The sequence below is a fragment of the Corylus avellana genome, chromosome 7, assembly GCF_965113065.1.
Source record: "Corylus avellana chromosome 7, dhCorAvel1.hap1.2, whole genome shotgun sequence".
Lineage (NCBI taxonomy): Eukaryota > Viridiplantae > Streptophyta > Magnoliopsida > Fagales > Betulaceae > Corylus > Corylus avellana.
Window position 1 is genome coordinate 6,275,636 of NC_142496.1, and position 26,502 is coordinate 6,302,137.

A 26,502-nucleotide genomic window follows, 5' to 3' on the forward strand; every position below is an offset into this window, starting at 1 on the left:
GCTTGCGTGTAAAGCACTCCTATTTCTATATAGGAACGCTTCCACACCGCGAAGCGCCTCTAATAATTAATATATGAAGAAAATGTTTTCCCCATACAATCCAAATATATTTTTTATTTTCTCCTGATATATAATACGCAATACAATATTGTTTTGCGTATTTTCTCTGGAGAATGCATCGTAGCAAATCTCTACTCCCTGCCTTTGATTCTTTCAATTTTAGCTTTCTTGTTTTTTTTTTTTTTTTTTTTTTTCTCAAGTTGCCAATAGAAAGTTAATAAAATAAATAAAATAAAAAATTCACTTTACCCCCTGAAGTTTAAGGGATTTTTCAATTTAAATCCCAAAGTTTAAAAATTGGCAATGTACCCCCCTAATGTTTCAAAAATTTTCAATTTAAACCTTTCGTTACTAATTTCCGTCAAATTGGACGAAAATTTATGAAATTACGTAATTACCCTCATGCTTTTTTAAAAAAAATTTCGTCCAATTTAACAGAAATTAGTAACGGAAGGTTTAAATTGAAAATTTTTTAAACATTAGGGTGATACATTACCAATTTTTAAACTTTAGAGTTCAAATTGAAAAATACCTAACTTCATAGAGATGAAGTGAATTTTCCCAAAAAAAAAAAAAAAAAAAAATCATAATAATTCTGACGACATGGTGATATGATCGAGAGTGGTCTCGTAGTAATTCTACTCTTAAATAATTTGACAGAAGAATGTCAGAAAAGCAAACAGGGGATGATCAGGTGGGTTAGGTGGATATCCAATAATCTATAGAAAAACATATTAATTAAGTTCTAAAAATCACGTACGTTGATTTTTCACCTCTAGCTTGAATAATTAGAAGGTCGATTTCTCACAGTCACAGCCAAATTAAGGTCACGTTCTTTGGTCCAGCTAGGTTAAGTTCCAAAAATACGTACAATTTGATTAAAATAAAAGTCAAAAAGAGATTAAAAAAGAAAATAATAATAAAAAAAGCCAATTATATCTGGCCAGAATAGTTTTGCAAAGTCGGTCAACTCTCTTATTGTTGAGCTTGTAGGGGAGCTAGATTGCTCTCTCCTTGTATATATACATATACACACACAGGAGACTCTTCTGCCTATCTTTCATCTCAGTTTAGTGTTCTTTTTTCTACACGTATCCACCCTTTTGTTTCTCTCAGGGGAACAAACTCACTTTCAAGGTGCCTCTCAAGGGCTAACTTCTTTTACCATGTTTTTTTGTTTGCTGCAAATGATCTCTTGTTTCATATATATACATACTTGAAAATCATGTTGCATGTCTGAGTAGTATTGTCGGTTAATATTTGTTACATTAATATATATATATATATATATATATATATATAGAGGATGTGGAAGTTGAAGATAGCCAAAGGAGGGCCAGGGCTTGTCAGCTTAAACAACTTTGTCGGCCGGCAACACTGGGAATTCGACCCTGATGCCGGCACTCCCGAAGAATTTGCTCAAGTTGAAAAGGCCCACCACGACTTCAAGAATAATCGGTTTTTGATGAAACAAAGCGCTGATCTTTTGATGAGAATGCAGGTACGTACATCTCTTTACCAATATATATATATATATATATGTCTCTCTTCTTTTTTCGTATAGTTTCTTTGAGAACCATGAGAGGCTCTTATATACGGTTAATGTGCCACAAAAGTTACTGTTGGTGGTTACTTTTTTATTTAGGTTGTGTTTTTGTTAACTTTGGTTTGTTATGGGTTTAAAAAAAAAAAAGGGAGACCGAATTGGGGGTGGCTGGTGTAGGCCATGGCCCCAATCCAAGAAAAAAAAAATCATAAGATCAATTTTTTTACTTTTTGTCTATCAGCCTCAACCCACTAAAATTTTTAGCCCTCGACTCCGTCCCTGATCACGAACCACTAAAAATGCCGGACCTGACAACCCACTTCATGATTCATCTCTTTTATTCTTATATATATCAACTTTCTCTTGTACAGTGGTTAATTTAGTGGGGGAGCAATTTTAAGGACAGAAATTTGTCCCAAGATGTCTCCCAATTTTCTTCTAAAATATTATTGAGAAGTGTAAGTTAAAATTAATCGTTTAATTAATATTTAATTACTTTACTTATAAACCACAACCTGAAAAAGACAAGAAGGTATCTAGTCTAGAGTATACTTACTGTACAAAAGGTTTTGCAAGATGCCTTCAGCTTTGGAATTTAAACAATTTGTATATATGAAGTAACTCAAGTCTAAGACTAGCGACAAGAGTCACAAGACATCAATAATAACAGCAAATTATCGTCACTGAAAATGATAGCTATACCATCACATGCATCTGATCACCCACCACCGGGGCCATATAGCGTGAAGCGTCCGAGTCCGTCTGCATGCGATTATGAATTTATGCCACGTTCAAACCAAGAGATTTCTGATATTTTTTCTTTTTCTTTTTCGATTTTTCTTGAACTTATATCCCCAACTGATATTCCTAAATATGATACAATATTATATTTATTATTCAGTTTAAAATTTAAAATATAATATAAGAATTTAACAATCAAAATTTATTTACCCTTGAAATTTAATTAACAGGAGCCACGCACATAGATGACCACGCCATTAATTTTCCGTTCATGTTTCCATTTGTAATTTATCCAATGTGTTTGACCTTGCTACCTTTTGTTATTGGTGTATTGTTGTTATTGGGTTCTTAGTTCTTAAACCTTGCTCTCTTTTGTTTGTTTGTTTGTTTGTTTTTTTTTTTTTCTTCATGAATAATATATTTTTTATACTTATTTATTACATTCATTAACTTATATGGCGTACTTTAAGTTACTTTTTCTTATCAATTACTTAAAAGAAAATTTTAAAATATAGAATAACGTTAAAAATTATTTTTTATTTCACAGTGATAAAAATATATTACCTTTCTACTAAAGCTTGGTTCCAAAAAACAAAAAGGGTTTCTTATGTCATTAAAGACAAACATCATGGCATGTTACAGTTAACAAAAATGCAATTCACAAGCCTACTCCATGGGTTGTTCCCATCAGCACCATTCCATTTGAATTCATTAAACACCATCCACAAATAGAAAAATGAAACTACCTACATAAGTACCATACCATTTAAAGCACATTACACCATCAACTGATATATATATAGACCGGTGAGTCAAGTGGCGCAATTAACTACTATATGAAAGCACAATATACTAACAAAAAATTTAAAATTAATTTTACTTTTAAGTCACATCGAAATACTTTTTCAATTAATACAAAAAAGCAACTTCTAACCCTTTGGAGTGTGACAACTCGTATTCTGTCACTTCTCCACGGCACAAGGTAAGGCCAAGCCCACATGGCATGCCCCATGGGATGCTCCACCTTTGACCTTAATTAGAGTCTTGGAGGCATCCATTTGTTTTTGAAATGTATTTTTCTCGATAAATATATTTCCAATAACATCTTGCCATTTGTCAAATGCCGGTGAAACAAGTATTAATGGGATTCCCATCAGGTCTATATTGGGGATTGAGTGAAGAGGAGGGGAGTCGATTCTCTTTAGCATAGGGGCAGAATTGGTCAAAAAAAATTGTGAACAATTTTGCCCCTACTTTAACAAAAACCGGCTCTCCTCCCATTCAAATGGATTGGAGATGATCCAAATGCTTATATTGGACAATATACTCAAAATTTTTTCACTTTATCCAAAGAAAGGCAAAAGATTGCACTATTATTTTATACAAATTTATGTGTGTGTGTATATATATATATATATATATCTAACACTTGAAATCCAAATTTTTTGTATGAAACCTATCAGTTGATGTGTAATAGTGTCGCTCTACTCACATAGATGGCTCTTAAAATATGCATTGCAAAGTGAGATTTTGAATACCATAAAAAAACTGACTTTTCATACTGAACACCAATTAAGTTTCATCTCCGATCCAACACTATAGAATCAGTATAGATTATTAGATTCCTCGAAACTTTGTATTGGGCCTTTTGTTTGTAAAGCTGATGGGAATATCCATTTATGTGGACCATAAAACAATTAATCATAAGATAAAGTCGTTTCCAATAAGGTTAGACTTTTTTTGCGGTAGAAAATTGACTTTAGCATAAATTTCATTAATGATTATGGTCTCTTTTTGTGGATCATAATCATAAGATAAAATAAAAGGCAACGCCCTTATGAATCATACAAAATTATTAATGTTGGGGTGCCACTTTGTTCACGTGGACATCTCTTAGAATATGTTTTGCAGGGTTGCAATTTCAAATGTCATAAAAGACTTTGGCTTTTTTTAATAGATACCAATTGATTTTTAGATGAGATGGTCAAATGCTCGATCGAAAAAATGGCATTATAACGTCAGTCACTAATTAATTAAATTGACAGGTAAACTTAATTGTTTAATGACTACATAATAAGTGTCATGCAAATTGTCACGTTAGTTTTAAGGAACTTGTAGTAGAAGTATAGTACTCTCTGCGACACTCATATTTTTATGTAGACATTTAGATATTAAGTTCATTATCAATGAAAAGATCATATGGTTGTGATTTGTCTTAGAATCTAGAAAATTTTCAGTTGAACATTTCTCTGTTTGATATGGAAAACTCACAACTTAGGAAGGAGAACCCATGTCCACCAATTCCAGCGCCAGTGGAAGTGAAAGAAACAGAGGTGATAACAGAGGAAGCAGTAATTACTACAATGAGAAGAGCACTGCACTTTTATTCCTCCATTCAAGCCCATGATGGCCACTGGCCTGCTGAATCTGCTGGCCCCTTGTTTTTCCTTCAACCCTTTGTATGTTTTTTTTTCTCACCATTCTATATACAACTATGTCTGCATCTTTATTCTTGTTTCTTAAATCTAGCTTAATTTCATATTATTATGATATGCAGGCAATGGCATTATACATCACTGGAGGTCTCAATGCTATATTTTCACCAGCACACCAGAAGGAAATTATTCGATACTTATATAATCATCAGGTTTTATTCTTAATTTTATTCTCTTTTGAAAATAAGTTTGTGTCTTTGAAGTCCTAGCTAGAAAACTAAAAAGTTGGCTCATTTTTAAACTTGTGTATTTGTTGGATAGAACGAAGATGGAGGTTGGGGCTTCCATATAGAGGGTCACAGCACAATGTTTGGGTCAGCATTGAGCTACATTGCCTTGAGAATACTTGGAGAGGGACCTGAAGATGGTGAAGATGGGGCAATGGCTAGAGGCCGGAAATGGATCCTTGACCATGGTGGTTTAGTGGCTATTCCTTTACGGGGAAAGTTTTGGGTCACGGTATATATGACCATTTGAAAGTTGAAACCGTTACCATATGTTAGTTTTAACAAATTAGCTAACAAAACACCTAACGAGAATGATGGAAGCATATTTACTTTCAACTGTAATATATAATCTTTAGCATATTGTGATTCGTGAACTTGTGATGTAAACTAGTCTCATTGAGTTATCTGTCAAGTGAAAACTCAAATGTCTCATCTCATGTAAAGGTACTGGGAGTGTATGAGTGGTCAGGCTGCAATCCACTTCCCCCAGAGTTCTGCCTTCTTCCTAAAATCTTCCCCATGCATCCAGGTTTTTTCCACTCACGTACATCTTTTTGTTGGAAAGCACATAATAAGATATATATATACTAAAGGTGTGTGTATCAAAGAGTTAGCCTTGGTGCATGTATCTAATACTCAAGGTGTTCATTATATGAAATGCAGGCAAAATGTTATGCTATTGTCGCTTGGTTTACATGCCAATGTCTTATTTATATGGGAAGAGGTTTGTTGGTCCAATCACTGGATTGATTCAATCACTAAGACAAGAGTTATATAATGAGCCTTACCATCAAATTAACTGGAATAAAGCCCGGAATACAATTGCAAAGGCTTGTTGAATCTTAATCCTTCTGCATTTCTTTTTTATTAGAAGCCTTTGCATAAGGTTTTTGCAAAAATGCGTTCAGCCAAGACAATAAATCATTATCACCATACATATTCAAATTACACAAGCAATTGTGAAGATTCCTGGTGAAGTTAATTCATACATAAAACTCACCTATGTTGCTAATTTAGGAGGATCTCTACTATCTGCATCCCCTCATACAAGATATGCTATGGGGATTTCTTCACCATGTAGTCGAGCCTATCCTGAGCTATTGGCCATTTTCGATGATGAGAGAGAAAGCACTCAAAGCTGCAATTGGTCATGTGCATTATGAGGATGAGAACAGCAGATACCTTTGCATTGGAAGCGTTGAAAAGGTTAAGAATTAGTGTGCTAGGGTTGCAGATACAATATATATATATATATATATATATATATATATATATATATATATCAAATTAAGTATTTGATATTTTCATCAATGAACTGAATTTTCAAGGTTATTTTTATTACAGGTACTATGTTTGATTGCCTGTTGGGCTAAAGATCCAAATGGGGAGGCATACAAGCTTCATCTAGGCAGGATTCCAGACAATTATTGGGTTGCTAAAGATGGCTTAAAAATTCAGGTTCTATATATTATCACCCCTTGCCTTTCATCTAGACAAAAGAAGAGAATAAATCAGAAAATAAAATATTCTAACATGCTCCTATGTGGAACAAGAACAAACCAATTAATTATCACATCCAGAAACATATTGAGGCATTTACCCAAAAGTCAAGCCTGCAAAATCTTGGTCCATTTAAAATCAAATATTTTATTTTGAAATGTAGTAATAAATGATGCCTGGTTTATTTGATGCAGAGTTTCGGGTGTCAGATGTGGGATGCGGGTTTTGCTATTCAAGCAATTCTCTCTTGTAATCTAAACGAAGAGTATTGGCCAACCCTTCGTAAAGCACATGAATTTGTAAAGGCATCACAGGTCAGAAATATATACATGATATACTCCTTACATTGTTTTTCCAAAGATAATGTGCTTTAACATAATAATCATGTTATTTTCTAGGTTCTAGAAAACCCTTCTAGGGACTTCAAAGCTATGTATCGCCACATAAGCAAAGGAGCATGGACATTTTCCATGCACGACCATGGCTGGCAAGTCTCTGATAGCACTGCTGAAGAGCTGAAGGTAATCACTCAACTCTATCAAAATAAATTACCAAAAATTTGTTTCAAAGCTGAATTTGACATTTGACAAAACCTTCTCTTTTGCAGGTTGCAATCCTGTTCTCACAAATGCCTCAGGACCTTGTTGGGGAGAAAATGGAGACACAGCGGTTTTATGATGCTGTGAATGTCATTCTTTCTCTACAAGTAACAAGTCAACCTTTCAAATTCTATTTTTGACTCAGTTAGAAATTAAGGATACATAAAATGTTGTTTGGTTTCACTTTTGAAACTTCATTATGATTAAGCTTTCCCAAATGCTTCACATGAATAATTGAAATTCTTTCAATTGCCACTACAGAGCAGTAATGGTGGCTTCCCAGCATGGGAGACTCGACGAGCATATGCTTGGTTGGAGGTAACTTCTCAAAGCTTAACAATTAAAAATCTTCTTCTTTTATATACCCTGCACTAGTTAACATAATTTTTTGTACCTAATTTCTCAGAAGTTCAACCCCAGAGAGTTATTTGAAGATACCGTTATTGAGAGAGAGTAAGAAATCTTCAACACAACAACGTATATATGCAAAGGTTTTGCTCATATTTGCTTCCTAACAACAAGGTTGTGTCATGCACCTTATAGGTACGTAGAGTGCACTTCAGCTGTACTTCAAGCTCTGGTACTCTTTAGGAAGCTCTATCCCAAGCACCGGAGGATAGAGATAGACAGTAGCATTTCCAGGGGAATTCAATACATTGAAGACGTCCAAGAACTTGATGGATCATGGTAATTTAGCTCTATATGAAATTTGGAGACAAAGTTCGAAACTCAGAACATTTGCTTTAATATCAAGTTCAATCATCAATCAGTTGTCGCCATACACTTGGGATGATGGTGACAGTGAAAAGCAGTCATTGGTTTTCTTTTATATATATATAAGATCTAATATAAAGGCTAATTTTCATCACTACATACTAAATCATCAAGTTTTATTACAGTCAACATTCTACTAAATAGCATTACTCTATAGGAAATGAATAATTTATAAATATTTTAACCTATATTAAGTATTGTTGAAGGATAAAAGATCATTTTTACAAGTATGGTTGTTGGGGGATTCGCTACACCTATGGTACATGGTTTGCTGTAGGGGCACTGGCAGCCTGTGGAAGAAGCTACAAAAATTGTCTTGCATTGCGCAAAGCTTGTGAATTTTTGCTATCAAAGCAGCTACCTAATGGTGGTTGGGGAGAAAGTTACCTATCAAGCCAAAACAAGGTATGGAACAGATCGTTTCAATTTGACTTTAGATTCTCAGGCAACAAATATGAGACAGTTTTTATAGAGTTCATTTGTCCGAACAAGAAACGAGTTGCCCAAAACCTGTTCGACAAATGGGTCCTATAAGAGCGAGTCCGAATTGCTAACAAGTGAGACAACAAGATTGTTGAGAATCTTTATCCAATTATAAATATGTATACTGCCAAGCCATATGAAAAAATAAAAATAAAAAAATTGGAGAATGAAAAGAAAGAACTCAAGTTTGTTTCTTTGTGAAACAGGTTTGGACGAATATAGAAGGCAATCGTGCAAATTTAGTCCAAACTGCGTGGGCCTTGTTGTCCCTCATTGGGGCTGGGCAGGTCGGTGCATCATTTTCTCTTCAAATAGTCAACTATTTGCATTGCACTATAACATAGAATTGCTAATGCTGCATAAGAAGACCAAAGAATGTAATAATATTTCGTTATAGAAAGAAAAAATATTACCAAAAAACTCTACATGCATGCATGAATATGAACAGAAAAATTAAGATCATTTACACAAATAAAGTCAAGAAAGTATGAAGCTTAGATATTCAACTTTTAGGAAATACAAACATGCCCATATGTTGATTTTGAATGTTTTCACAACTTTAGGCCGAGATAGACCCAACACCAATTCATCGTGGAGTAGGAGTATTAATCATTTCACAGATGGAAGATGGTGACTTCCCTCAACAGCTAATTCATGTCTATTTAGAATCCAACACATTTAGATAAGTTCACAAAGTTTTCCTACAATCCATGCTATTAAATTAACATGTCTTTAAATTAGCAACGATTCTCACGTGATTTTGAAGACGTGTCAATTTAATGAGTAATGCTACTCTTCACACTGACATATTTTAAATAGCTTTCATTTTCTTTAAATGGCTTACATCACTACAAAAAACACAATTTTTATTGACATAGGTTTACTGACGTGTCAGGTCGTCTGACACGTCAGTAAATCCTCCTGACGGGGCTTTCCTGACGTGTTTCGGTCGTGAAGAATGTGGGTGTCAGGAAATGGGAATTCCTGACGTGTCATTTTTGGCACGTCAGGAATTACTGACGTGCTAGATCCAACACGTCAGAAAATACTGACGTGTTGGATTTAACACGTCAGGAAAATTTTTTGACGTGTCAAATTTTGACACGTCAACAAATTTTCTGACGTGTCCAGTAAATTTTTTTAATTAAAAAAAAATCCAAAAAAAATTAAAAAAAGAAAAATTAATTTTTTTAATAATTTTAAATTTCCTGACGTGCCAAAATTGACACGTCAGGAAATTTAAAATTATTTTTCTTTTTTTAAAATTTTTCTGGATTTTTTTTTCAATTAAAAATATTTTTTTTAGTCTGAAGAAGTACGTTTCTTCTTCCCCCAGCTCTCTCCCTGCTGCCTTCTTCCTTCCTCCATTTGCACTATCTCTCTCTCTCTTCTTTCCTCCATTTTCAAAAACTCAAGCCCAAAAAATCTTCAAAAAATCAAAAACCCAAATCAAAATATAAACTTTATCCTTCTTCCTTCTTCTATCTTCTTCTCTTCAAATAAAAAATAAAAAATCTCTCAAATCAAATCAAAATAAACCAAATCAAAGCTTCTTCAAATCAAAAATCTCTCTTCTTCGATCCTCTTCTCTTCTCCTTTTTTTTTCTTTCTTTTTTTTTTTTTTTTTTTTTTTTTTTTTTTTTTTTTCTGCTTCTCTTCTGCAATCTTCTCTTCTCCTTTTTTTTTTTTTTTCTTCTGCTTCTTCGATCTTCTGACTTCTCTCTTTTTTTTTTCTTCTTCGATCTTCTGATCTTCTCTTTTCTTTTTTTTTTTCTTCTCCTTCTCTTCTCTTCACCTTTGTTTTTTTTTCTTCTTGATCTGCTTTTCTTCTAGAAGCCGTGCAGAGAGAGTGAGAGAGAAGAGGGAGATTCAGAGAGATTGAGAGAGAAGAGGGAGATTAAGAGAGAGAAAAAAAATTTGGAATTAAATAAGAAAAGTAGCTGGAGAAATAATAAATAATAAAATAGAGAAAGAAGAGGGAAAATTAAATTGAATGTCCCGCTTTTTTATTTTTTGACGTGTTAATTTTAGCACGTCAGAAATTTCTGACGTGTTAGTTTTGACACGTCAGTAAATGCTGACGTGCCAAATCAACACGTCAGAAATTTACAATATATATATACCTGATATTTTTTTAAAAAAAGTAAAAATAAAAATACTGACGTGCTAAATTAGCACGTCAGTAATTTATAATATTATATATATATATATATATATATATATATATATATATATATAAACCAGATAAAAAAAAAAAAAAAAAAAATTGAATGCAAATGCGATGGGTGCCTGCTGGCCTTCCAAGGCACATCCTGACGTGCCTATGTGGCACGTCAGGAATATATATATATATATAAAGAAAAAAAAAAAAAAAAAAAAAACATAAAAGAATTCCTGACGTGCCAAATTTGGCACGTCAGGAATTCTTGACGTGCCAGATTTGGCACGTCAGGAATTCCTGACGTGCCACATATGGCACGTCAGGAATTCCTTTTATCATATATATATATATATATATATATTTTTTTTTTAATTTTTTTTTTTTATAAATCATGTTTATTTTATATTATATATGTATAAACATTATATTTACTGACGTGTCATTTTGACACGTCAATAAATTATTGACGTGTCATTTTAACACGTCAATAAATTATTGACGTGTCAAAGTAACACGTCAATATTTACTGACGTGTCTAATTTTGACACGTCAGTAAATATTAAATTATTATGTTATTTAAATAAAAACTTTTAAAATAAAATTGAATTCAAATTTACTGACGTGTCAGATAGTGACACGTCAGTAAATCCTGACGTGTTATATTCAACACGTCAGTAAATGTTGACGTGCCACTTTTGGTACGTCAAAAAAAATTTGTTGACGTGCCAGTTTTGGCACGTCAATATTTACTGACGTGGCAAAAAAATGGAACTGTTTGACACGTCAGGAAATTGCCTTTTTTTTGTAGTGCATGGAAAGCCACTTAAAACACTCAACTTTAGCTGGTGTAAAATGTAAATTGAGTGTGATAAATAGGTGTGAAGAGTGACATTACTTTCAATCCAATTTGAAAGAAAACTTTGTCCATTTAAGTGTATGCAAGTTGGTCTTTTTTTTTTTTTTTTTTTTTTCCTTTTCTTCTTTATCAAAATAATTTTTGACTTATTAATTTATTTTTTTCAAGCATGGTATATATATATAATCGATGGCTATTGGCAACAGGAAATCACTGGAGTAATTATGAGAAATTGGACACTAAACTACTCATCATATAGAAACATTTTCCCGATATGGGCTCTTGGAGAATATCGGAGGCGAGTTCTGTTTGCATGATAACCTGAATGCGTAAGCAAATGATTGCATATTGAACCTCATGAGCCCAATTTAGCTTGAAAGAGAATGGTCTCTCCAATAATACATATGTATAACTTTCATGCAAGTTACCAAATAAATGCATAAGATTCTCTACTACTTGAAAGATGTAAATTATGTCATAATTAGTTTGATGTGAGACAAACAGCAACTCAATCATGTAATGCAATATAATATATATTAATATATGTGAGTGTTAAATGTGCAATATCATTCAATATAAACCTTATAGTTTTTTTCAAGTTTTTTTCTCTTTTTGTTTCTCTTCTAAATTTTGCATGAGGACCATGTTTCATCAATATCTTTGCATATTCAACTTTCAAATAAAGCACCTATAATATAGTTACTTTTATTAAAGTATTAACTAAATAATTGAATTTATTATTTTTTATCAATTTAAATATATAGATAAGTGATGATTTACCATGATATTAGAGCTTAGGTACTTTTGAATTTGAATCTTAACTCTACAAATTAATTTCTCATTTCAATTAAAATAGTGTATGTTGTCTTTTAAGATAAATAGTGATTTGACACTTTCGATATTTTAAACTACGCCTTTCTTCCCAAAAAAAAAGTTCTTGTGTTCTCTTTTTCTCTTTGAGTGGTCATTTAGTTTATAAGACGCAAAGAAGGAGGTAATTTTTTTTGAGAAAAAAAAAAGAAGCAAAATCCATCTCTGTGGCTACATGGATTTGCAATAAACTTCATGTGGTATGCAAAAATAACATATAAGTCTTAACTATTAACTTATGTACAAAATTTTGGTGAATTCCATTAGTGAGCCACGTTTTAGATCCAATTTTATAATGACACGCATTATTCATAATGCACATGGCACCAACTTAGACCTGATTTTACACTTATTTGAAATATTTTCTTCTTCCACTCTATTGCAACTAAAAATCAATGATTCATACCACCAAATTATTTGTAAACCGCAATTAGAGATAAATAAATAACCCAACAAAACTTAATAATAAAACACACTTCTTCATTAAAGTACTCAGTAACTATCAAATACAATAAATCAAAAATCCAAATACGTCTCTAAAATACATTCCCCCATGCAGCAGCATAGTCTGGGTTCATTAATATTTAAAAACTATAACTTCAATTGTCTCACATTCCAACTAATTAAACAAAAACAAACACTACAACACACTTATTGAAACCTCTAATTCTAATTAGACTCCAACAACTCCCTCCCACATTCCGCTACCTGTGTATCTGATCAACTCAAGGAACCACCTGCTAATTCTGAAAATTTTACAAGAAATAAGGATGAGTGTAGGTAATGGTATTAGGGGATTTGTAAGTTTAGACAAACTAATTAATGTTTCATATTCCAAATTATTGTGAGCAAACAAAATTCCCATAGAAATATTTTTACAATAAATTTATCCAAGGTCACCGTTATGCCACAAAGACATCAAATATCACAAATCAGAGATATACTTGCAAAATGCTTGTAGCTTAACTTTCCATGTAAGAACCCATCAAGAATATAGATAAATTATATTCTTAATAAACTTTGATAATAACCAATTCTCCAAATAAAAATCCATACAAGTATAGATCAACGGTTTTAAAAAGGGGTAATACTAAACACACTCCCACTTCTTTAAACTCAATATCGCACTTCTTTAAGTGACTTTTAAAATCATCAATATTTAAATTACTATTTAAAAAATATTAGGTTGGGAGAGGGGGCATGGCCATCTTCCTTGCCATAAGTTAGGAGAGTGTTTGGCAAACCCTTTTCCCTTCGCTACTGTAGCTAACGTGGATTAATTAATAGGAATAAAAAGTAAGAATGTTTGGTATGAAAAAATGAAAAAAATTTTGTTTGTAGCGATTTTTTTATTTGAATAATAATAAAAAGTAAATGATGTGATATGAAAAATGAAAAAATGAAAATGTTTTTATGTTAATTTTTTTGGGGAAAAAAAAAAAAAGCATGAATAATGTTGAAGAGATGGAAAAGGGTTGCCAAACGGCGTCATGCTCCTATGAGCACATACAGCTATTCAAGATAAGGTTGGTGGTGACATACAACCACATTCATAGCATGCTAAATAGCAACTAAGCTAATTAGAAACTAAGTCTCACCCACACCACCACCTCCTGCGCCTTCACCCACACCACCACCCATCCCCACTCGGCCTCAACGCATCATCTCCCGACTCACCTATTTGAAGGATTTTATTTGTGCGCCTCTACCTAACAAGTCCATCACGACTTCCTCTCATCAGCACTCGGCAGGTATGGTCCATTCTCTGTCTCATTTTCTTTCATATGATCGTTTTCAACCCAAACACTTGGCTTTTTTATCTGCTTTGTCTTAACCATAAAGATCTCATCAATTATACACAAGCGGTCCAACACTCACATTGGCGAGATGACATGGCTTCTGAAATTCAAGCCTTGGAGGCAAATCACACTTGGACACTTCAAGCCTTACCATCTGGCAAACGACCCGTCGGTTGTAAATGGGTCTTCAAGACCAAGCTTCGAGCAGATGGCACCATTGAAAGGTACAAAGCCTGCCTTGTGGCTAAAGGCTATTCTCAAATTAAAGGGCTCGATTATCATGATACCTTTGCACCTGTTGCCAAGCTTGTCACTGTTCGTTGTGTCCTTGCCGTTGTTGCAGCCCGTCATTGGTCTCTCCATCAGCTGGATGTTCATAATGCTTTTCTGCATGGAGACCTTGATGAAGAGGTCTACATGACCATTCCACCCGGTTTTTGCAAGAAGGGGGAGAATTGAGTCTGTCGTCTCAACAAATCACTTTACGGGCTTAAACGAGCCTCTCGCAATTGGTTTTCCAAATTTTCTTCTATCCTTGTTGCTGCTGGTTTTCAACAATCTCCAGCTGACCACTCTCTATTCACTAAGTCACAAGGCCCTTCTTTCACAATAGTTCTTGTTTATGTCGATGACATCTTGGTGGTTGGTAATAATCTGGATTCCATTAGCAAACTCAAAGACTTCTTAGCCCAAAAGTTTCGCATCAAAGATCTTGGTACTTTAAAATATTTCTTGGGCCTCGAAGTTGCTTGATCACCAACCGGTATCTTTCTTAATCAACGAAAATATGCTTTGGACATTCTCAGTGATAGTGGTCATCTTGGTGCTCAGCCAACTACCTTTCCAATGGAGCAAAATCTCAAGCTTACAAATGAAGAAGGTACTCCCCTACTTGATCCTAGCCCTTATCGGCGTCTTGTGGGCCGTTTGCTTTATCTCACTATCACTAGGCTCAACATTGTGTATTCCGTCAACATTTTGAGTCAGTTTATGCATCAACCACGCCAGCCACACTACGATCCTGCCATCAGAGTTCTCCGCTATATCAAATCATCCACTGGCAAAGGTATTTTTTTCCCTACTGATTGTGACTTCCAAGTTTATGGTTACTCAGATTCAGATTGGGCGAGTTGCCCCATCACTCGTCGATCCACCACCGGCTATTTTACTACACTTGGCAATAGCCTTCTCTCATGGAGAACCAAGAAGCAAACCACTGTCTCCCGCTCTTCCGTAGAAGCTAAATACCACGCTATGGCAGCAACCACTTGTGAACTCCTTTGGCTCAAGATGCTTCTTCAATCTCTCGGGGTTCCTCATTCTCAACCCATGAAGCTCTTTTGTGACAATAAAGCAGCCCTTCACATTGCTGCCAACCCCGTTCTTCACGAACGAATGAAGCATATCGACATTGATTGCCACCTTGTTCGTGAAAAACTCTGTGCTAAGATCATCTCTACAGCTCACGTCCCTGCTAGCCATCAGCTTGCCGATATTTTCACTAAAGCTTTGGGCCGTGACAACTTCCTTAGTTTCCTTAGCAAGCTGGGCATTATGGATCTTCATGCACCAACTTGAGGGGGAGTATTGAGATATGATTTGATTCCTTGAAATTCCTCCCTTGATTATCTACCATTTATTTCTCTTAATTAGTTTCCATGTATAAGAGCCAAGACAATAGTAGTATAAGGGGCTGTTCTAGGGATGAGCGGTAGCCATTGAAAAATAGCGGTAACTAACAAGCAAGAGATTGAGCTTTTTTTTTTTCTTTTTTTTTCTAGTAAGTAATGTGGAATATATCAAAAAGAGCAAAGGGGCGCAACCCTAGTAAACGAATAGTATACAAGAAAATCAAAATAGCTAATCATTAAAGGAGCTAGACAAGCATATGTCCAAGTAAAGTGAGAGAATAAGAAAAATGACTTGAGCTCCTCCAAAGTCCTTTCTTGATCTTCAAGAGATGGAGCTTTAAAAGGCCATTGCTCTAATATGCAGTGCATTAATTACTGCAGTAGTTTTCTTGCTAGGAACTCTTTTCAAACCTTCCTTGGACTGTGTTAGGTTGGGCTGCCATCATTTGCGAACCAGAGGCCTATTGGCCATATGCCATGGAGCTCTCTCCAACACTGAATTCAAACTGTCATAGCAATCAAATTTGTGAAACATAATATATTTTGTATGTATGCATGCAGTTCATTGACTGTATATTATTAAATCAATATCTAACATTTTCAATATGATGCTCATATTATCTTGAGTTTTTGACTGTAGTTCATTGACTGTATTATGTGCACTAGCCCCCCAGGCCTCCCACAGCCAGTAACACACTCAATATGTAGGGATGTAATTATTTACACATAAATGGAAAAAGGAAAATTCTTCTCAGATTGAATTTCAGTACCAGGAAGTAGGAGGCTAGAACCGTTCTATGTTTTCTTAGTTTCGCACTAAGATTTCACATTGGCAGAGGAGATGGGAGACAGTTTGGCTGCAGTTTCCTTTCAACTTTCAATACTGCTATTTGGGACATTACTTGTAAGAAAATTATAGACAACCAAAAAAAAGGCCAAAATATAACAAGATCCATTGCAACAACCCATTCCAGAACCCTGGAGAGGATTCTCGTGATGAAAGGAGTAAATGAGAAAGTTGCCCGTGGTGCTGGTGATATTTTGAGTGTAGAAAGTAGGCAATAGATTCTTAGTATAATACCAGCTGCAGAAATGGTAGTGAAGACTAAAAGATAAAAGGTGTTGGTGCGTGAAGCCCATGCGCTGCTGGAAGGGACATTAGTCGAGAAAGAGTTGGCTGGAGATGGTAGAAAAAGGGTGTGTGGCTTGTGTAGGTAGGGATGTTGCAGTAGATTTGAGATTTATACTCCAAACAAAAGCGTTATTGAGACAAAAGAGAAAAAGTAAAAGGATGAACCCGAAAGGGTTTGAGAAATGGTCGTTTAGGTGGGGGAGGTAGGGAGGAGAGCTCTTCCCTCCTCCATGGGAGAGGCCTGAGAGGGTTTAGCAAGTGGAGGTTTTTTTTTTTTTTTTTTTTTTTTTTTCAAAAACCATTTTTAAAGGGCCTCATTTTCTTTCATACGAGTTAAAATGTGATATCGTACATGTAAAATCAATTTTTTGCATCACATTTGCCATGGCATGTCGTTTCTCTTTCAGAATATGACATAACCACAACAGGGATTTGTCCATCACATTTTGAAGGCAAAGTTTTGGTATTTGAAAAAATGACAACAAAAAAAGTCACTTAAAGATGGTGAAGCGGGAAATGCATAGCTCCAACAGTATAACGAATTGCAGAGTATGGAGAGAATGACCACACCTTATTTGTAAATTGTACTGCACTTACAAAAGAAAAGAAGAAAAGGGAAGATAATGATGACTCAAATTCTTGCACAATCAACCGATCATATGTACATGTTCTACAATGATCCTTATTGGGGATAACAGGACAGCTTGAAAATTAGCAAATCAGAATTCCATTTCATCATACTTGCCATAGAGAAGATCAAACACTAATGAACCATATAAGGGAGTATAAAGAAATGAAACTTCGCAAGTCAAAGAATCGTCGTGCACTAATGCATCTTCAATCCGCTGCTGCTTTCTCCCCCGCTTGCTCTATACCTTGCAAAGATGGTAAATGCATTAAAGAAACCACAAAACGGCACCATGAACAATAAATTTTTCCAAACACACAAAAGCATTGCACTGCCAATCAAAAGCTTAAACCATATAAAACACTACACACAACTTAATGACTTCTTGCACAAATGCTAAACACCTTGGCCCTTGAGAAAGAAAATCATGAATGGAATGATTAATGATCAAAGTCAAGCAAATAAGGAAAATCATGCACTTCAGTCATACTATGATATTACCATCCCAATTACTATCTCATTGTTCAATTCAATATCTCAATTTGGGTTCTTGTACACTAGGACATGACCAGAAAAGTGCAGTCAATGTCAGATTTCTTTCACATTCATACTGCTAGCATTACTGGTAATATAAAAAGAAGTTAGGTACTTGGAATTAAGGGCAATTAGGGAAGAGGAAAGAGATAGAACAGCCAGCAAGCAGATGACAAGGGAAAGATTGGGAAGCAACTTGCAGCATATTCTATGTAACCATAGATGCAATGAAATTTGGAGGGGAGAACAGGACACCATTGCAACTTGCAACATGGTTCTCACGATTTTGGTTATACAATTTGTTTTTTTTTTTTTTTTTTTTTGTCAATCTTTTTTTTTCCTCCAACTCAATACCTATTTCCAACCCTTATACAAGGAATGTGTACAAGAGAAACATCTTAAGAAAAAAACTAATTCCTAAACTATGTTAAAGACACCTTACAAAGAGAGCTAGAGTAAGAGAAGACGGAAAAGACAACAACAATAAAGCACCACAAACACATTGGAAACACTGTTAGATATTCCATGAAGAATCATGCACATAAATAACTTCAGACATGAACCCAACTTAAATGAAAATTGCAATTATAGCATGAGTTTCTTATCAAGATTAAAGTATTTACACAAAGTTTTAGTCTCACCAGTTTAATCCTTCTTGTGGAAGACTACGACTGTAGAAAGGAAATTCAAAGAGAAAACTTGCTTTGAACCAGAAGGGCAAATTCCCATATACTGCTGGTGGCAGTAGAATTAGAGGGCTGCCACATAATATGTTAATCTCAGCTACTTTTTCCTCCAAAATACACAAAATAAACACACACACACACACACACAAAAAAAAAAGAAAAAAAAAAGAAAAAAAAAAAAGAGAAGATGAATATAACCTAGTTCTTCTTTTATAAAGCCTATATTCAGCTACATTCCCGAACTTCTTATCTGCCGATACCTGTTTCCATTTGTGCAGTATATTATAAGCCGATTCAGAAAATGCTGAATATTGTAATAAAATCAGAAGCAAGAAGACACAAACCTCAAGCAATGGTATGCCACTGATGAAAAGAAGCAACAATGTGAGGAAGAATGGCCCAAGGATTACAAGCCACTCAGCACCTTCTAGTACCGGTGTGGAAGCCACAAATATTCCCCACCAGAGTAGAATCTGAGCTTAACATTCATCAAGCTTCCATTAATTGATGGAAATGGAATCAAAGTAAATAATGTAACAAAGTTGTTCAATGACTGATGCGTATACATATAAGTATGCTGATCATGAGGTATGGCTTTTGAGCATGTGAGATGTATGAGGCAAGCATATGGAACCAGAACCCCAGAACCAAAGAAATAATTTTAGTCACTTCCTCAAAGGAGTTAACAAATTTAGTATTAGTAAACTAACAATTTTTCTAAAGAAGTATCAGTCTTCTAGTGCCACAATACTGGAGATTCATGTCTAAGATATGAGTAATGCTTGTTGATCCAAAGATTGATTTTCACTACCACATCATCATAGTTGTATGGAAGTCATATGAGAGTCTACTAAATAGCTTTTCTCCTAAGATATAGTTCCACCCACAATCAAACAGCCTAAATGAACATAATGTCCAATATATTAAGCTGAACAGCAGTTGCAAATTATGAGTGGTTGATAAAGTTCCATATGGAGGTGCTTATACTAAAGATAGTAAAGAATAAGAAGCACATAAACTTAAAGTGGTGAAGCTTGCAACAATAACCATGAAAGAGATATCATCAATTACAAATGAGATTGATATAAAGGTATAACTTAAGCTCTGCTGTAGTAGCACCATCACAAATTTCTAAAAAGCATCAAGAACAGCTGCATGCAGCACCAGTGCAAGAAGTAGTGGCGTTTGAATGAAATAGAAGCACTAACCTCGCCAAAATAGTTGGGATGACGAGAGTATTTCCAGATTCCAACATTGCACCATCTCCCTCTATTTTCTGGAGAGTTTTTGAATACCAATTTTTGCTGATCAGCTGTTGCTTCAATTAAAAAACCCACTGACCACATAATCCAGCCAACTATGTCCGCAGCCTGGAGAGATGGATTTCTTGAGCTTGAATTAACCACTGTGACAGGCAAACTAACTGTCCACACCCAGACAGCCTGCAGTGAAGGGGAAAAAATAGGCTTTAATACAATTTGAATGTTAATACAGCCAGTCCAACCGGCCCCCACAAACTAAAAGCATCAATACAGTGCTATAGCTAATTCAAAATAGAAAATAGAGAGCTATAAAAACCTGAAATATCCAGAATATTGCCAGCTTTCCCAAATTACTACGCATTTCATCAAAACGTCTATCCTCCCCCCACTGCAAGATCCTAATCATATCAACCAGAAAATCAAAATTAAATAGAAAGTTGATATCTAGATGATACAGTAATATACAGCAACAATGTCGTTAAGCTTCGGCCATGCCCAAAGGATAAGAATATTTAATAGCAGCAGTAGTAATGGTAGTAAGTTGAAGTTTTCAGGTAAGTATATAAACTAATTTAAAAACGCGAAATGGGTGCAACCCAAAAAACACAAGTATATGGAAGTAAACAAGGAAATACACCTGCATTAATGACATTTAGGAAAAAAAGAAAACAAATATTTACAATCTAAAAGAAAAAGTGACTAGAAGAGCTAATAGAGTCCGTCCACCACTATGATCTAAACTAAGCAGGGGCCAAGTCAGCAAAAGAAAAAGAAAAAAAAAAAAATCCCTGAAGATTGTCTATGACATGACAAAGGACATGGACCAAGGTAGAGGTGAATGGTAGAGAATTTCATCTAAGAGAATCCAACAGGTTGGAAACCTGAGGCTTGGTGGAGTCAAGTCTAAAAAATGAAACCAAGTTGTACATTTGATGATCTGACTATAGCCTGTAAATAGACACTAGCCTAACTACTAATACACTTCATTCACGTTAGAATCAGAATTTTCATCCAGAGAAGAAATTAAACTAAAAGAGGTTTGCTTTATGCAATGTTACATTAATCATACCTCATTAACAGAAACAATCCCAGGCGAAGACCCCATATGAATACAAGCAAAGTCAGGACTATCTGAAAAACAGAGCAGCAAAGTGATATACAGTGAGGCTATGTTCAAGTTCAACAACACACTGAGCCACATAAGGTATATATGCACTTAAAGAAATATAAATTCCAATTATTTATGAAAACCCGAACAAAGACTAAACGTATTTATCCAAAAGAAAAACATAAGTTCAAATTCCATTATAATCATAACGCAGTACTTTTACCTTATGTGCCTTTCAGAATTAAAACCAGTAGATCTTACCTGTCTAAAATTCCATGTGCCTTTCAGAATCAGAGTCAATATCGCAATTATCACAAAATTTGTGCTTCCTGTAAATTCAATGAAAGATAAATAAAATTTAACCAAAAAAAAAAAAAAAAAAAACTGGAAGCAACATATGGTCAGCAAAACTGAAATTATCTTATAATAGACGACTGCCCCATTATTTCTTCTCGTTTTCTTTTCTTGTTAGACGTGTTCAAAGAGCTCAGTAAGGAACCAAATTCTTTTTCACTTATGTTTTCCTACCATTTCTCAACAACCAAACAAGAACCCATTTCTCTTTCTACAAGTCCGAGAAAGCAAAGAAATTAAACGATAAGGAGAGAAAGAACAAGATACCGGCAAAGTCAGTGACTTTATCGAATTTGAGAAGGGCTGTGACTATAAAGAACAAAAACTGATACCCCACCTGCAATACCCATCAAACTTCTTTCATATTTCAAGACTAAAAAACTCAGACATGAAAATCAGTCAAGCAGAGAGAGAGAGAGAGAAAGTTTACAGTGACAATGGCAGTTAGGCCTAAGAAATGGGAGTCGATAACGGTTCCCATGACGATGGCGCTATATCTTTTCTCTGGTTCTCTCCCCCTATGCTACTGCTGATGCTCGTCAGCTCGTGGCTTTTGTATCAGGATTAAATGGATTTAATTATTTAAAATATATTATAGAGATTTAAAAAAACATATATTATTTAATTATATGATGACTATTGACTATTATTTTAATTTCGGGAATCTTTATTGTCTACGTAAAATTGTAGAAGAGCTTTTCTGCGTGCTCTCTTATTCTCCATTCGACACTTGTGGTTGGGATATCTGCAACGTTACCCTTTGACTTTTAATTTCAAAGTTTGACCCTATGTATTCTACTGCTGCTATTAACGACCAGAATATTATTTAACTGAGTTGGAAGAAATTTCTTCCAAAATGAAAATAGACCCAATTGATAGCGGTGGCTTGGATAATAGTTTGCCAACTTATTTTATCAACAGGGTCTTTGTCATTTTGGTGTTTTGGATAATAGTTTGCTTGGTTTTTATCTAAGAGGGTTGCTTGGTTGGAATCTATTGGATTGGTATTACTTGGGTTTTGTGCCCTTTTGCTTCATTGGTTCATGGTTTTCTCACCTCAAATTCACCATGTTTAAAAGAGAGAAGGGAGAAGCTTGTGGAGGTGAGGACATTTTCAGAGTTGGGTGAGAAAACATTTCAAACTTTAGTGGATGAGGAGTTAACCGCTGTGAAGCATGTTAAAAAAAATATGTGCATTTTATATGTTTAAGGACACTTGGCAACTTTAGAGACTAGGTTGGAGTTTGGAGAAAATTTTTGTCCACTATTAACCAATTTTCATACTTTTCTCGAGAGGCGTAAGTGAATTTCTCCTCAAAATTATTTATCTTGTAGTATTATTTTATTTTTACTAGTTATTAGTTGGCCTCCCAAGAACAAAATCTTAGTTCCGCTACTCTACAGAAGGAGAGTAGCATTCCGCCCTTATGTCATTTACCATATTTCTTGTCACGCCCTTGTTAATTTTGTTATGCTAGAGTGAAATTGAAAATAAATTACATGAAGAACTTCTTGTTAAATTGTTTGCAACAAAGACTCGCGTGCAGAGTTGATGCCAAGTTGTTTGCTAGCGTGTGGGGTTGCTAATAGTATTTGGAAGCGTCCAATATGCTTTACGTAGGTAGCAAGGTTGACGTAAGACAAAAGGGGAATAAAAGAAAAGGTATATAAATTTTATGTTGAACGGAGTTTTATTAGTCGATAATAAAGTTTGACAGAGTCTCACAGCCCAAAAAAAAAAAAAAAAAAAAGAGTCGTACCTTTAAAAGAGAATCTCATCTCAATAATTTAGAGCTTTAATAAGCCCTTGTTGACGATTTGAATTCCCGTTGACATGGAACTCCCGGTTGATGATTGAGCTGAAACACTATTAATTGGTGATGCGTCAATTTGTGCATCATTATCCCCTTGTTCGAAAAAATTTGCCTCAAGTTTTGAATGCATCAAAGATTCTCTCTTTATTTCTCTCTCAAGACATGCCGAGCCAAGAGCAAATGATAAACAATCATGCAGGGGGGGTATAAAATATATGTTATCTACAAAGAACCATTTGGTCATAAACTACCCAATGACACTCAAATTCAAGCCGGTGCAATGGAGACTTTATCAACCTGAACAATGTACTCAAGCGTTGCAAAAGCAGGAATTTGCACACCAGGACCTAACTCTGCTCCCTTCTCCCCAAATCCCAAACTGGGAGGAATTATCACTTTCCTTTTACCCCCTGCCTTCATAGATCTTAATGCATATTCTATTCCTTCACACACTCCCTTGCTGTATGGCCTAGACCCCATTACTAGAGCCAATGGCTTCTTCTCACCACCAAATGTATCCACAAACACTTCCCCACTGCCTTGTACCTTTCCCTTGAGATCGATCACAACCAAGTCTCCTGGCCTTGGAGAAGCCCCCCCACCAACTATCACTTCATAATACCTGATCCAAAATTTATGCATGTTGTAAGAAAAATGAGGATAATTCAGTACTTCAAAGGTCAAGTTATGGGCAATTATGATAAAATATACATACCTTATGCCATTAGGCAACACCACCTCCTCTTCCGTATCGACATTTCTGTAGAACATAAATTTGGTTATTGGTTGCATTTCAAACAACCAGTTTATGAAGAGTGTCTCAATTTTCATATAAAGATGAAAGCAATAGATTTCAGTCATCCAGTCACTCAGTGGGAATAGCACAAATTTTTTGAATATGGTTTACCTGATTGCACTGGTCACAGCCAAGTAAAATACATATTTAGACAGGCCAAAATTTCAAATATTTCTACTTTAATTGTTGGTAGAATTGCCTTCTTTCTTTTCTTCTTTCGATATATAACATCTGTATTTTTTTTAAAAAAAAAAATGAATCAAAGTCTTGACGTATTGCCAAAATTTGAGCATTTGTTCAAAGCTAAGGTCAAGAGTCCTAACCACGGGCTTCATCATAAGATATTGTGTTTTTCAGTAACCTGCAGGTGTTTATCAAGAATATCTGAACCAAGTCATTATGGTTACCCATTGTAGATAGGCTATTAGGTTTTATTTTTTGCATTGGCAAATTCATGTGTCAAAAAATGGTTTTGGGTTGTAATGTTTAGGTTTGAGTTGAGGGTTAAATTGGTTAAAAAAAAGGTCCAAGACATGAAATATTATAGTTTGTGAATGTAGTCCAGCAAACACCTAATTGGAGTAAAACGACCATATCTTTTGATTTCGATATTAAATGAAGACAAACTTGGTAAGCATTGGAAAGATAATTCAAAGGTCTACAACTTTGTATTTCAAGAAAAGTTTCCAATTCCGATGTTTACTAGGTCAAAACAGAATGTTAATAGAAGTTTCAAAATCTTGACAAAATGCCTCGGTTGCAATCCAGTTGAAAGCCATTCAAACAAGAATTGGACAGAATTCACCCTTCAAACAGGATTCGATGGCCGATTGTTTTAACCTAGTTGATTTAGCCTAAAAACATTAGTTTTCTCAGCCTCTATATAAGCATCATTCATAATCCACAACTTCTCATAAGCCTAGAGGTGGTTTCTCAATTGTTTTGGAGAGGTTTTTCAGTGTTCTTGAGGCGCCTAAACAGATTCAAACCTTCTCCTAGTTGATTCTCCCTATTCAAACCACAAAAAAGCTTACAACCACTAGAATTCTGAGTTGAAGGGATAGAGGTTTGTTCCTGAAGGTGATCTATATATGTAGAAGAAGGCCAAAGGCTCTAGAGCTACCGCGATGAGAGGTGAATGGGGAGCGATTTGACGGAGTTGCAAAATTGGGTTTTCAGAGTGACAAAGGTTTTGTAAGTAAGAAAAACCTTTAACATATAAGTCTTCTAAGTCTTCTATCGTCGATGCCTTTAGGGTTAGCCAGCTCACAAAGTAGTTTACTTTGAATAGTTCCTCAAAAGTTTTTCACTGTAGATTTCCTCCATCATTGCTTTGATTTAATTTTGGTATTGATAGCTTTGGTGTTTTCCTTTTGAAGTTAATAACTTTTTTTTAATTTGATTAATAACAACTTGAATTTAAATCTTAATGTTCATATTCAAGACCACCCATAAAAAAAATAAAAATAAAAAATAAAAAATCAGTTTGTCTAATGGTTATGAACTTATGATGAAAGAAATTTGTTCATCCATGTAAAGAAAAAGAAAATCAGTAAACTTGCTCTAGCTCCCTCAAAAGCGAGCGAATTGGGCATGAGAACAATTCCACACATGCAAAGAAGACAAAATTATTATATAAACCTTGCATTTTCAAGAAAATCTCAGCTCTGAGCAATTTTGTGATGACAAACCTGGTATCTGCTTCTTGCTGGGAGACTTCAATGCGGGTCTTAACCTGTTCAGAGATTACACCAACAGCGAGGAAGGCAGCCCACGCAAGGCCCGCACCGAGCCCGAAGCGCCTGGTTAAGGAGGAAGCTATCCAGTCTGTGGAGTCAACAGTGGAGCGTTTTTTGGGTTTCTGTTGTTCCACTTTAACAGAGACTGGCGGTTGCTGCTCCGATGAAGAGGTAGTTAGCTGCGGAGATGGTGTTGGGGATTGAGGCTGCGAAGGTGGAGTTGGTGGAGGAGGTGGCGTTTGTGATGATGAAGAGAAGTGAGGCTTTGTAATGGGGTGGGAGAGAAATGGTGGGGAGCCGAAGATGGAAGCCATTTTCAGGATAGAAGATAACAGAGGGAGCTTGGTTAAGGTATAATGATATGAGACAGGGAAACACAACCTTATCCACAAATGCTATATATATATACATATATATATATATATATATATATATATATATACCCATTTATTTTTTGTATGCACTTTTTATTAGTTAGTACCAAAAAAAAAAAAAAAAATAGCCAAGACTTCAATTTCTTGCAAATTTTGGCTGCCATTATCTATGCAATAAGGATTTTATGCCAGTGTAGAGCCGACAATTTTTTATATGAATTGCGAGTCCGATACGAATCCAATACTTACATAGGTTAGGGTATAGTTAACCCATATAGTTTTATAGTCATGCCTCGACACAACCCGAATTTGACAAGCAATATTTAGGACCGA

At 34.9% G+C, this 26,502-nt stretch overlaps 3 protein-coding genes and 1 pseudogene across 5 annotated transcripts; 2 read left to right on the plus strand and 2 right to left on the minus strand.

Annotated features, from left to right (window-relative positions):
• Positions 1-1,366: 1,366 nt before the first annotated feature.
• Positions 1,367-12,008, plus strand: LOC132185383 (lupeol synthase-like). Of its 3 annotated transcripts, XM_088518069.1 has the most exons (19): positions 1,367-1,561; positions 1,677-1,681; positions 4,626-4,806; positions 4,905-4,994; positions 5,104-5,301; positions 5,514-5,598; positions 5,733-5,899; positions 6,087-6,275; positions 6,414-6,527; positions 6,764-6,883; positions 6,968-7,090; positions 7,177-7,275; positions 7,430-7,486; positions 7,575-7,621; positions 7,712-7,855; positions 8,149-8,347; positions 8,632-8,712; positions 8,989-9,081; positions 11,649-12,008. In XM_088518069.1, the coding sequence occupies exons 1-19, from the start codon at positions 1,367-1,369 to the stop codon at positions 11,757-11,759; spliced, it is 2,298 nt and encodes a 765-aa protein (XP_088374195.1). In that variant the 3' UTR covers positions 11,760-12,008. The 3 variants fall into 3 exon arrangements, with proteins under 3 accessions (XP_088374195.1, XP_088374193.1, XP_088374194.1); XM_088518067.1 differs by lacking the exon at positions 1,677-1,681 and having other exon boundaries at positions 1,367-1,601; positions 4,655-4,806; XM_088518068.1 differs by lacking the exon at positions 1,677-1,681 and having other exon boundaries at positions 1,367-1,555; positions 4,615-4,806.
• A 2,949-nt stretch (positions 12,009-14,957) lies between these two features.
• On the plus strand, positions 14,958-15,689 carry LOC148584388 (secreted RxLR effector protein 161 pseudogene; annotated as a pseudogene).
• A 1,737-nt stretch (positions 15,690-17,426) lies between these two features.
• LOC132183754 (uncharacterized) lies at positions 17,427-21,995 on the minus strand. The gene is made up of 10 exons (XM_059597164.2): positions 21,877-21,995; positions 21,714-21,783; positions 21,354-21,421; positions 21,054-21,115; positions 20,301-20,382; positions 19,931-20,164; positions 19,067-19,195; positions 18,921-18,982; positions 18,678-18,794; positions 17,427-17,749 (listed from the first exon to the last, which is right to left on the minus strand). Exons 1-10 carry the CDS (start codon positions 21,925-21,927, stop codon positions 17,701-17,703), a joined length of 924 nt encoding a protein of 307 aa, XP_059453147.1. The 5' UTR covers positions 21,928-21,995; the 3' UTR covers positions 17,427-17,700.
• Positions 21,996-23,199: 1,204 nt separating this feature from the next.
• Positions 23,200-26,166, minus strand: LOC132183755 (peptidyl-prolyl cis-trans isomerase FKBP17-2, chloroplastic). Its single transcript, XM_059597166.2, has 3 exons — positions 25,748-26,166; positions 23,976-24,020; positions 23,200-23,882 (listed from the first exon to the last, which is right to left on the minus strand). Exons 1-3 carry the CDS (start codon positions 26,107-26,109, stop codon positions 23,528-23,530), a joined length of 762 nt encoding a protein of 253 aa, XP_059453149.1. The 5' UTR covers positions 26,110-26,166; the 3' UTR covers positions 23,200-23,527.
• Positions 26,167-26,502: the final 336 nt, after the last annotated feature.

Coding starts and splice junctions, on each gene's coding strand:
- LOC132185383 (XM_088518067.1), top strand. CDS start 1,367: ATGTGGAAGTTGAAGATAGCCAAAGGAGGGCCAGGGCTTGTCAGCTTA. Junction 7,487..7,574: donor GAGCATATGCTTGGTTGGAG/GTAACTTCTCAA, acceptor CTAATTTCTCAG/AAGTTCAACCCCAGAGAGTT. Junction 8,713..8,988: donor CCCTCATTGGGGCTGGGCAG/GTCGGTGCATCA, acceptor TCACAACTTTAG/GCCGAGATAGACCCAACACC.
- LOC132183754 (XM_059597164.2), bottom strand. CDS start 21,927: ATGGGAACCGTTATCGACTCCCATTTCTTAGGCCTAACTGCCATTGTC. Junction 21,116..21,353: donor GCACATGGAATTTTAGACAG/GTAAGATCTACT, acceptor TCTGTTTTTCAG/ATAGTCCTGACTTTGCTTGT. Junction 20,383..21,053: donor GGATTGTTTCTGTTAATGAG/GTATGATTAATG, acceptor TGATATGATTAG/GATCTTGCAGTGGGGGGAGG.
- LOC132183755 (XM_059597166.2), bottom strand. CDS start 26,109: ATGGCTTCCATCTTCGGCTCCCCACCATTTCTCTCCCACCCCATTACA. Junction 24,021..25,747: donor CAGCAAGAAGCAGATACCAG/GTTTGTCATCAC, acceptor TATGTTCTACAG/AAATGTCGATACGGAAGAGG. Junction 23,883..23,975: donor GTGTTGCCTAATGGCATAAG/GTATGTATATTT, acceptor ATTTTGGATCAG/GTATTATGAAGTGATAGTTG.